Source organism: Montipora foliosa, chromosome 13 (genome assembly GCF_036669935.1).
Source record: "Montipora foliosa isolate CH-2021 chromosome 13, ASM3666993v2, whole genome shotgun sequence".
Classification (NCBI taxonomy): domain Eukaryota; kingdom Metazoa; phylum Cnidaria; class Anthozoa; order Scleractinia; family Acroporidae; genus Montipora; species Montipora foliosa.
Genome location: NC_090881.1, coordinates 7,803,717 through 7,816,216, shown reverse-complemented (window position 1 = coordinate 7,816,216; position 12,500 = coordinate 7,803,717). Strand labels below are relative to the sequence as shown.

Genomic DNA, 12,500 nt, shown 5'->3' with positions numbered 1-12,500 from the left:
AATTACAGCATTTCCATATTTGACAATAGCGCCATGCGAAAAACTGTTTTTCTACTGCAAGCAAAGTACTCGTGTGTATCCCAGTCCTCATCGAAAAACTTTTTGTCTCCAACAGTGTAGTACCCGTAATGCTGAGTCAAATTGCACAGTCGGTTTGAGCACATCTTTGGGATACGACATCCCATAAATGTTCCCTTTATGTCATGATAAATGATGACATTTACTACTGTTATCACTTTAGCAGTCAGTTTCCTTCCACATAAGCGGCACACCACCTTCTCAGAAATAAGCACTACTCCAAATGCTAACTTTCCTTCTTCTAACGACGTGTCATGGAGTTCTTTCCATAAGCTCACATCCTCTTCAAGATTATACAACAACTGGACATTCTGGATGTAGACGATGAGGTTTAACGGATGCATCTTTCCCTCTTGTGGAGAACCGAAAAAGTCGTTCGGCAAAGTTTGGCAAGCTTACCGGAATATATAAGTAATAAAATGGTGCCCTAGTTAACACTGACAAATCGGATATTCCTTTCAACAACTCACTTAGCATTTGTCCTACGAAAAATACTGATTATGCAAACTGTGGTCCCCAGTTCCGCTTTCCCGACGACTTTCAACTGGATTACGGTTTCATGTTTTTTACATTCGAAGACCCGCTGGGAATTGGGCCGAAAATAAACCAAAGGCGTGATAGAATATCGTTGAAAGTTTAAAAATGTAAATAAGTTAGCCAAGGAACATAAAGTCGAGAGTTCTCACAGTAACAATTGTCAAACAATTGGCACGGGTTTTTAAAACACGAAACCCTTGGCTCTTGAAGGCCTACATGAGCATGCTTATTACAGACTCTGTGGTCGACATTTAAGTTGCATATTGCGGTGGTGAGGGCATTCGCCTCCCTCCAATATGGCCCGGGTTCGATTCCCAGAGTCGACGTCAAATATGTGGTGCTTTTTTACTCTGTACCTAAAGGTTCTCTCTGCGTAGCCCGGTATCCCCTCTCCTTAAAAAAAAAAAACAACAACTTCTCACTCTATTTGCGTTAATTGTTGATTCCAGTTAACAGATAATTAAAAAATGTTCCTTTTCTTTCCCTGTCTCTAGCACGTGCAACATGGGATATTGATATCAACGCCAGTTTAATAATGACCCATTCACACCAGCCTGCAGCAACACATAATGAGCGTGTTATGACCATTTTTAAACAGTGTAGCAATATGTTGCATTGTATAGAAACGTACTCCAAAGGTTCACGTCTGGTGCGCATTTCACCAAAGGGCCTTACCCACTTCACGGCTGAAAAGCCGAGATATGTCCAGGTTTGCACGGAAATGCGAAAATTGCGATTTTAGGGAAAAAACGCAAAAACCGCAGAATACCAAAAAAGTGTTGCGATTTTAACGATTTTTTCGAAAATTGCGAAAAATCGCAAACCTCTCAACAGCTAGAGAAAACAAGTCCCCCAAAAATTGTCAAAAATCGCAGAACATTGAAGACCTAGTGCCGTAGGCGATGAATAATGAAGCCTAGTGCTTGAAGTCTAAAGTTAGTTGAACGACTGCTACCACAGTGCCGTAGTCAATGAACAATGAAGTCTAAGTTAGTTGAACGACTAAGAATTGACACTGTCCCTAAAAGCGTAATTATGTAGCACAGCTCATTAACCGAACCGCAAAATGAAAGCTAAAGTTTTACGAGAGTTCTTAGGCCTAATCACTGAAACGAGCAATAAACGAGTGCTTTCTTCTTCACATGATCTCGTGAAAAGTGTAGTTGACCCTAGCAGCAAAATGGAAGATAAAATTAGGCGAAAATGCTTAGGCCTAATCAGTAAACTAGTGCATTCTTCTTACAAGATCTCGTGAAAAGTGTATTTAACCGAGCCGCAAAATGAAAGCTAAAATTTTACAAGAGATCTTAGGCCTAATCACTGAAACGAGTGCTTCACACGAGCTCACGAAAAGCGTAGTTGACCGAGCCACAAAATGAAAGCTAAAATTTTACGAGAGTTCTGAGGCCTAATCACTGAAACGAGCACTTAGGCTAAATCAGTAAACAAATGGCGATCGAATATTATTTCATGTTCTCATTTTTGTGGATACGATGTTTTCAAAAAAGTCGCGCACGAGTCCTGAGAATTGACACTGTCGCTAAAAGCGTAATTATGTAGGACAGCTCATTAACAGAACCGCAAAATGAAAGCTAACTCACGAAGTAGATTCATATTTATGAAAGCTAACTCACGAGATATATTCATGCGTAGCGGGCTTATTTCTGCTCGTGGATTAAAGAACGAGATATATTCATGCATAGTGCGCTTGTTTCGGCTCGGGTATATCTATTTGTAGTGCGTTAGAATAACGTTGTTGTTTGAAAAAGTGTTTGTGATCATATGATTCACAAAATTAAAGAAAGGGTACAAGACATGTATTTTGTTTTGTTGTTCTCGTGTTGACAAATGAGGCATCGATGCGCTCGATTAAGCAACGGAGTTATTCATTTTGGCGACTGCGGGACTCCGAAAGCAGCATTGCAACTCGAATGTGGCACTGCGGGAGCAGTTTTTCGAGTTAGATAATTTGTGGTCCGGGTATTTTGAAATCTTGCCCATGAATGTTTGCCAGCACAACAAGTTCGAGTTCTCCATATGACAATTGCAGTCATTTGTTTACATTTGAAAGCACAGCTTCCTCAGAAAACTGGTGGCAACATTGACTTTCTTTCCTTCTGTAAGAGCACCCAGAGCCATCTTTAAAAAACTTTCTAACCGCCCAAGCTTTCTAACTTTCTATAGTTCAAAAGGTTTTTCACTTATATAGCATATATTATAGAATATAATGTTAGTCACATTAATTCGCGGAATTTGCGAAATTAAAGCCCCGGCCAAACGGACTCACAAGTAGACGCAAGTTGGACTCAAGTTTCAAAAAAGCCGCTTCAGTGCACACCTGCACTCACGCTAAAGAAACCAACTTGCGTTCAATTGCGTTGGGTGGCCAAACAGTGAAAAACTTGCGTCTACTTGTGTGTGGATTTTGAGCTCCATCAAAGTGCAAGAAAGTCATTGCAAGTCATCGCAAGTCTTCCCAAGTAAACGCAAGCAGGCGCTTAACGCGTCACAAAAATTTAATGTAACAAGAAGCCCTTTACAAATGGCCCTTTGTGACGTCCTTATTGACGTCACTGCTTATCTAATCCACCATCCAATGAAAATTAAATGAAAAATATGCCGCTTGGGCGGCCGGGGACTCCATCGTTTGGGCTTCCTGTGCCCCTGTGATGTCATCACGGCATCACACCTCACTCCACTATCCAATATATATTGAATAAAATTATGTGAAAAATACATTATGCCTTGACTTGCTGCCTGGTCTTCCCGTTACTTCACCGCCTGAGTGTCTTGTGTCCCTGTGACGTCATCACGACTTCACACTCGTCCACTCAAACATGCCTTGGCCTGCCGCTTGGGCTTCCTGTGACTCCAGAAACACGCCTGGGGTTGCAGGCCAAGAACTGACGACGACGACCACGACCATTCACCAAGAATACAGGGTAATTTATGAAGTGGTGCCTGACGGGCCACTTAATAAGGCTTAAAAAGTATTTTATTATTTACAGGGAGAGAAGGATTGTATAAGAACAGTGAGGCCAAGCTCAGGGATCTGTTTTGGCACAATTTGGGGCATACTGGAAACCATTATGTGGCTATTGTCCCTACAAATACGGTAAATAGATGTTTCTAATGTTTTCAATGTTCCTGAAGAATACCTTGGGCTAATACAAATCCATATCCATAACTAGGGAAGACCTGTCAGAGGGGGGGGGGGGGGGGGGGGCAGTGAAAATAATATGTGATGCTAAAAAGTTGACAAAACCATGATACACCTTTTTTACAGGGTACCGGTAGTTATGCTGATGCCACAAAATTGCCAGCCAGTACCTCACATGATAATGTAGTAGTTGTCGAGAGGAAGACGGCGGTTTTGAAAAAAGAGCGGTTAACACCAAATAAATCTCAAGAGAATGATGTCTTTAATCAACACTTCTGGAAAACGGTCTGTCCATTATATTAAACAGTCATTTAACAAGGCCGGGTTGCTCCCCCCCATGCACTGAGGATTCCCCACAGGATTTCGACAGTGAAGCCGGGGAACCTTATGAGGGTCGGGTTATAATGGAACGCACTATAGCGGAGCTTGTAGGCAGTGCCTACAGTTTTTATTTTAGAGTTTTACAAATAAAATTGAACAGTTGGTACATATGCCTTTCATACTTCTGTAAAATCCTGTTCATCCTTTTTGTTCATTTTTTTCAGACACAAAGGAAGAGAAGACGGCAAATTCCTGAAATGGAATGGTGGGGCGAAGAAGAATTCAACCCTGGAGTTCCTGTTTGGAGGGGCGAGCCACAGGTGAGGAAAGTTATTTCAATGATGGAAACTTGTAATGATCTTGATATCCATGTTGATTCTTCCCAGTTAATATTTGGACCCTGGCTAGAGTATGAAATGGGAAAAAGAAGGCTTTTATTTCCATTGATGTCAGGAAATTGAGAAAATTGCTTTTTTTTGATCCCCAGTTTCATCTTTTTCGTAAGGATGATCGGGAAGAAATCATAACCATTTCAGAGGAATCAGCCGACGAAGATAGCACGCCAAAGGAATCGAACGACTTGAATTCCGGCTAAAAGGATTAAAAGACGGCGTAATTCGTCGGTACATTTCTCCTGGCATGACATTAAATAATAAAGTAGCGATAAACAAAAAATACCGAGAACGATAATAATGCAACTGCCTTGTTTTCCCTATTATAGAAAGAAGACAAGGAGAAAGATGTCGATGTGATAGATCTGACCATGTCGTTTGAAGAGCTTAGCTCTCCTGAGAACACACCAACAAAGACAGGGCAGAATCGTCGTCCTTCAAATGCGAAAGCCAAGGATCTATTCAATGACAAATCGAGGTAAAAGGAAGTACAATTATTAATGCTAAGAGGGTGAAGGAAAAAAAAATAGCCTAAATTGTCATGAGTTAAGATGACTTGCAATCTAAGGCAAAATTGGGCATTCAGAACTAACTTTGGTTGCGGGAAAAGGCGGTAGAAGTAAAAGAGCAACTAACTCTGTTTACGACTTAAGGCATTTAAGATTGTTATCGTTATCGTCATTGTTTCAGTACCACGGTATGCCCTGATGTTCCCCTTCAAAAAAGAACCAGGGAGTGATTCAGACGAAGAATTGCTACGACCCGCCTTCAGGTAAAACTGTTGCGAATTAAAAATTCAGCTGGCCCATAAATCCTGTTGTGAAAGTATCTCATAGAAGGAGGAGGGGAAGAGGGCGAATACCGGGCCCGGCAGGCCTCTACCTTTTTGTAATGTGTTGGCTAAACGAGGCAGCAATGTTGCGGCAACAGTTTGTGCGTGCCCATGTTTCCACGATGTGTGGAATGTGGGAAAGTCACATGAGAAAAGGGTCAGATTCCCCTTTAGCCCCCTCCCGCTGTGCTTAACCCTGGAAATGCACGGAAAACCACGTTTTGGGCCTCAACTAGCAGTTTTCGGTCGGTGTGGTGTCTATTTGCAGCGAAATGGCTAAAAATCCTATTTGGCACAAAAAAAATAATAAATTTTCCTTTAAACAAGAGCGAAATAGTGCTATGTTTTTCATTTGGCGCATGCTAACCTTTTTCCATTTTTTTTCCTCGCTTTTCTCTTTCCTTTTCCTTTCTTTTTCTTTTATGGATTTGTTGGCCATTTCACAAATTGCAAATCAACCATCATCTGTATGGACTCGTTCTGGGATTAACTTTCAAGGAAAGGGAAAATTTAACCAGTAAATGGTACTAGGGAATAGCTTTATTTGTCATCGATCTTTTCACGGAAACGTTGGTGTTTCTCTAGTGTGCACCTAGGGTAGGATTTGTTCAAATTTCCAAAAGTAGATAGTTAAAGAAAGGTCTATCCTTGCTAAATTCGATGGTTATCAATTTTATCGATTAAAATAAAATCATGTGACTTGAGAAATGTATTAGTTTGCATACCCTCTTGGGACTTAATATGAACCGATCCGGGTTTTAAGGGTTAAAAGTATGTATCAACAAGCTACTCCATACGATACCCCACCCCCCACCCTCCCCTCACCCCCTGTATGCCTGAGGGTTAAACAAGGAGTTGAATTAAATAGTTTGTGTTGAATGGAACCTCTTTGAGTCAATATCTTTACTCAGGGGGCTCATAAATCGGAATAGACTCGTTAAATTAACAATTTCCTCAGCTGCCTTTGACTGGATATGAAAGTCAGGGTTGTTGATTGCTGCTTTTTGGAATCATGACCTATCCCGTGCAATCCAGTTCATTCAGATGGATTGTTTTAGTTTACTGGGTCATGGATGGTCATTATACACAGTCTATAACTTTTTTCCATAGTGCCTCAGCAGTCTCAGATGACGATCGCAAAGACGAAAGTTCACTTCAGGCTTTAATTAAAAGCAGGTATAAAAATATAAATCTGTTATATGTAGGTATCGGATGAAATTATCTACAAGCACTGACTAGTTTTCCTTTTTTTTCTGCATTTCTTAGCCACCAAGAGTCAGAATCGGAATCTCACGATTCCATCATTCAGGAGAACCTGAAACAATGCAAGATATGTAAATCCTCTTGGGACAATGCACAAAAAGAAACAGTGAAATCCCTGCCCATTGGAATCAATGGTCTTAAAATATACGAAATTAAGGGTTTCCGACAAAAGTTCGATGTCCTTGAAGATGGCAGAAAATGGAAGAAAAATTGTTCCACGGAGTGGAAAAACCATGGCCGTGTGCGCTTTGCTGATTGCAAGGGGTCGTACAAGTGCATCAAAGAAAAGTGTCCATTTAAGATGGAATTTGGTGTAACAAATACAACGCAGTTCGAAAAGGAAGGAGGTGAAATGATTTGCAAAGGCTGTGGTAAAATGGGAGAATATGTTGCATGCAGTGCGCGAAGGTATCTTAGTTATCGTAATAAATCAGTGACTGTTTACCACATTGGTAATCAATCACACATGCCCCGTCAAAGACAGTCCCCGAAAAAAGGACATCACAAGCATCGAACAAATTATATGGAATCAACCAAACATCAAGCCCTCCGAGGTACAGTCGGTGTTCATCATGTCCGCATTTCAACAGCAAATGGATTGGCACGCTGTCGAAAGAGAGGCCAGTGCTGTACTGGATAAGAAACGCGTATACAACATGAAACAGAAACTGAAGAGGGATATAGAGCCTTTTGGCCACAACTTTGAGGCGACTGTCTCTTTTAAAGAGTATGGAGATAAAAAAGACCCCTTATATGTGTACAAAATCAATGACAAGAGGGGAAACCCGGACATGCCATTCTTTGTCTTCAAGACAAGCATGACGAAAATGAAAATGGCATTAAACATGGACAAAAATGGGGACGATTTTCTGAGCAAAGAATTTTCTTTTTTTGACGGAAAAAGGAAATGGTGCAATGGGTTTATCACGCTAACAGCCAGTGTGTATCATCCCTTGCTGCGGAAGCAGATACCGCTGGCTACAATGGAGGCCAAAACCAAGGACACGGTAAACGTCGAACTTTTCTGGTGTTTATTTGATGAAGCCTTTAGGAAAGTGGCCGGTTCGGATAGTGCTAAATTTAACCCTATAGGTTGGTGTAGCGACATGGCAGGCACAAATTTAGCGGGAATTTCAAAGGTTTTTGGGGATGACGCCCAAATTAAATCGTGTGAGTTTCACTTCAAAGACCACAGAAACAAAAAGGCTCAAAAACTTGACAGTGAGAGCAGTGACGAGTTCAAACAACTGTGTGACAGGCTGTTACTATGCACAACTTTTGCTGGATACCAGGCCGCCAAATCTGATATGGGCTTATTTATTGGGGCCGATGATAGCAGGGCTTTCCTGACAAGCTGGGTATCATGGTGGCATGAGCGCCATGGGTTCATTTTCCGTGCGTTTACCAACCCCAGTGCACTGCAAATGAACCAGGCTGAAGTGATTCATGCCAGTTGGGCTCACCGAGACCGCCAACATTTGTCTCTACTAGAAGCATGTCAAGCAGACACGTGAGACGCTTTGCTGCTTGACGTGGAGACCAAAGCATACTTGACCGTCGCTACACCCGGAGGAAAAGGACCTTTGTTTGCTGACCGAGCACGTAAGCAACATGAAGCGGAAGTGCGGAGGGCGCAGTCAACAGGGAAGGAGATGTTTCCCTCTCCGGACGGGCTGCTCATTGATGCAGGCTCCGCACACAAACCACCTTCGCGGAAAAAGAAGGCAACTAAATCAAAGGGTCCAGCTTTACCATTGCCACAGGTAACCAATCAAGGCGTAAATCATCCGCCTACTTCACAGCCAAGCTGCCCTGCTACCCAAAGCGCTGCCAATATGATGCAGCCGTGGATGCAGACTTTACCTCAACCGCCTGTGTTTCCTCAACCGTCTGTCTTTCCTCAACCGCCCGCGTATCCTCGACTACCTTTTCCTCAGCTGCCTCCCACTCGACCGTCTTTCCCTCAATCACCAATGCCCTGTGCTGGCTTACAGCACCTCGTGGAATTCTAGCATGTCGCCAAGTATCTACGAGCTGGTCATCACGCCTCCAACAGTGAGAGAATGCTATGGGTGTGGGGACGACCTGGGTGATAAATACAAAACTCCACTTTGTAATATTATAATAAAACATGTAGACGAAAGGGTCACCGGAAAAGATTCTACAACAGGTCAGCTAATACACAGTCAAGACTATTCAAACACATATTATCATCCTATAGCGACTCATATAACTAGAAAAAATCCACTTTTTTCCGGCCAAGTTTACCTCAGGTATGAGCTTTACACATCATTGGATAATGCCCAGCGCAATTACATCAACACGCTTCATAGCCTAAATATTATTTTTAAGTAACCTTTTCATTGAATGGGCGCAATTGCCGCTTGCCTGCGGTATTGCAGAATTTCGTAAGGAGGAGGTAAAAAAAGGACATTTCTTGTCAAAAATAGGTGTCAAAATAGGTAATGGTTCTTGGGCAGTGCATCACCGCAGCTCAAGCTTTATTTCTCTCGAACAACATATTAGGAGTACCCAATTAAATTTTTAAATGAATTGACCTTGTTTACTAAAGCTTATGGTTATGCTTATTCAGTTGCCAGATATTTTTTACGGAATAATCAAAAATGTGGTGGGTCTCGGATATATACCCCCTAACCTGGATATCTTTGAAGAGTGCCAATGTTTTGATCTTTTCCCTTACTCCTCTTTACTTCGCTTTTTAATCGCTGGAGACAGGTAGAGAGACTTTGAACCAATGGTGTGAATTACGTGTTAGTCCTTGCTATAGTTGTTTGTCAGCCTGTGAATACGGCATTTGATATTTGTCTTTATTATCTTGTTATTGTTGAGTTTTCCAAGTTTTTGCTTTTACAGTCGTGAATGCGTATAATCGCGTTGACCCATAAGATTATACTAGCTTATACTACACGACTCCTGCTGCCGTAACCTGTCATACGATTTGAAGGTCTATAAAAAGACCATATATCTATAGTAGATGTTTCTGTTGGTCGCTGATCTGCGCCTTGATTTATGACAAATAATAAATATCAAATGACTCATTGAGAATTACACAGAAAACTCGTGTCAATTATTTTATCAGTGCAATGCATAGAAGCAAAAAAACTGGAACAGCGAAAGCCACTGACACTTTATTAGTTTCTCCTAAAAAAACACCAATGATACGCAGCCTAGTAACAATCCTTTCCAAAGCGCTGGTTCTAAAACAGGAAAGTTAAAAGAAAAGGGTTAACGAGCGAGTTAATTACATGATTGATAAAAGAAAAATACGTACAAACTTGAAACCGATAATTACAAACCTTATCGGTGATTTCTCCGAGACGTGGAGTAAGCTAAACAGCCCAGGAAAACTTGAAACTTAAATAACTAAATGGTAATTTGCACTTTGATGGAGCTCAAAATCCACACACAAGTAGACGCAAGTTTTTCACCGTTTGGCCACCCAACGCAAGTGAACGCAAGTTGGTCTCTTTAGCACGAGTGCAGGTGTGCACTAAAGTTGCTTTTTTGAAACTTGCGTCCAACTTGCATCTACTTGTGAGTCCATTTGGCCGGGGCTTTAATTTCACAAATTCCGCGAATTAATGTGACTAACATTATATTCTATAATATATTGTATATAAGTGAAAAATCTTTTGAACTATAGAGTTTTTTCATTCAGAAAATGTGTGTGGAGACGAGTTGTCTTATTTTCACGGTATTATTGTTTTTGATTAAGAATCGTCTTACCCCGTGTACAGTGAGTACAACGATTTCCTGGTGCATCACATCCGAGAATGCTTGGATAACCATGTTGGTTGCGAATTCGCCTCATAATTTTGTGATAGCTTCTTCCCATTCAACGGTCTTTTTCTTGTCTGTGAAGTCCTCCTCGCAGACGAAGCCAAGACGGTCGTTCCCCGCATGCTGTTGATTAATAAATTATTTGTGATTAAGCGAGGGGAATAGCTAGTCAAACTAATATTTATTTATCGATATTCGAATGATGAGCTGATAAAATACATTATATTAAATGGTTTCCTGCCTGGAAGCAGCGCAAAACATTTCACGTCATGTCCGCCATTTGTTGCTTTTTCATGGGTTTCTCAATTGCGACTCTTTTAGTCCTTAATTCACTTTGTCTGTAGAGAGCGAGGCGTCATTGAATGGCCATCAGTCTAGGATATAAAAGTAAAACGAGTATGGAAAGACTTCTTTCCTATCTATTTCTTTGCTCGTAATGACCATCAATGAAAATACTTACATCAAAGTGATGACTTAATAGATAGTCAAAGGTCGCCTCCTTTAAGCACGCACCGTCTTGTTTCAGCTGGTGTGCAGCTGCCTAAAAAAAGCAGCTTCCATCTCCTTTTGGATTGGAGGAGACAATAAATCCTTTCTGTTTCAGTCGACTGCGAAATGATTTCATAGCCACGATAACAGAACGGAAAGACGAGTCCCGGGAGATGAGCAAGTAAAGCTGGAACAACGAGACAGTGGTTTTGACAGCAGGAAACTGCATTTGGTGCTGTCAATCAAAGCAACACGTCCAGACAATGTAGCTAGCCGGCTACATTCCAATCTTGTGGGCACATAAAGCTACGGAATATCCTCTTAAATAATTTGAAATTAATTTTGAATAATTTTTCGACCTTCGACCAAAAGGCAAACTCCCTGTTTGTAATTCAGTCATTAAAATATAAAAAATAACAAGGTGTTACATGTTTAAGTCATTTCATAAATAATTGCTTTAGGTTATTTCGTTTTTCTGCCCCTCAAACACCACAGAGGTCTTTACCCAATTTAACTAGTTCTTGGAATTCCTAATTTCATGTACATTTCACATACTGAGCTCAGAGATTAACGACCATCTCCCGCCACCAGGAAGATTCCCCACCAACAACCTCCCAACGGACGAGTTATCAAGCTATCCATCAGAAAAAGTACTGTTTTTGCAGAAAAATTTCTGCTTGAATCATAACTTTCATAGGGTATTTTTATCAGCAAAAAGCTCTTGGTTACTGTACATGCAGTGGTAGTGTTACAAACTAAACGTCTCATAAAAATGACAATTCTCGTGTTTGGATTGAACATAACTTTACAATTCACCTCTAAAACAAATAAAAGAGTTGCACTGTTAATTTGGATGACAATATCAAATATCACATTTTGCAAGAGCATTAGCGCTCAACAGTATCGCACAAGTGAAAAGAAGTAGTTATAAGAAATCTACCACACATAGTTTCTAGGGTTAGTAATTCAGCGTTTATTCGAGGCAGATTCCAATATCACGAAATGATACCTGAGGATGCAACGTGATCTAGTTCTGTGACGGAGAAAATGCATTATGGTGGAGCACGCTTTTGTAGCAGCAATAGTTTATTCCTGTAATGCTTACACCATGACCATGGCCCGAGATGCTCAGATCCTACTAAATGTAGTGAGGTATAACGGCTGATATGTGCTCTGTTCAGAAGCAAGTAAAGCTGTGATCCTCCCAGGTATGACGTATTAAGTGCAGTTATATAAATTGCATGATGCGTGGCATTTTTGAACGTAAATTGCCCCATTGTTAACAGTTTCCTCCAGGGAGTTGAGCTTTCTGTGAAGTTATGTTAGGCCCGCATGCTGTAATAAAAGTTCAACTCTTGTTATGAACTCGTCGGCTTTATTGAAGTATAACGAGTGTCAGTATAGAAACATGAGGACCTCCTTGGGGATCTTTCCGCAACCAGGCGTCACTTTTTCTATGCGTTCCTTAGTGCGACTAAAACTACAGATAAACCATCTGAATCATAATCATATTATCGAAGTAATCGCGCACTGTTGTCTGCAGTAAAAAAGCACACTCGTTTTTAACACCTTTCATAGGAATCCTTTAGGGCGTTCATTATGAAATTCACTCGGTCGTGTAATTAAT

The 12,500-nt window shown here is 41.0% G+C and overlaps 1 protein-coding gene across 1 annotated transcript in view; it reads right to left on the bottom strand.

Annotated features, from left to right (window-relative positions):
• Positions 1-422, bottom strand: part of LOC137981616 (uncharacterized) — a 7,652-nt gene extending 7,230 nt beyond the window's left edge. The window contains exon 1 of the mRNA XM_068828699.1: positions 56-422. Within this exon, the coding sequence (XP_068684800.1) occupies positions 56-422 (367 nt within the window). The remainder of the gene's footprint in view (positions 1-55) is intronic.
• Between the last annotated feature and the right edge of the window lie 12,078 nt (positions 423-12,500).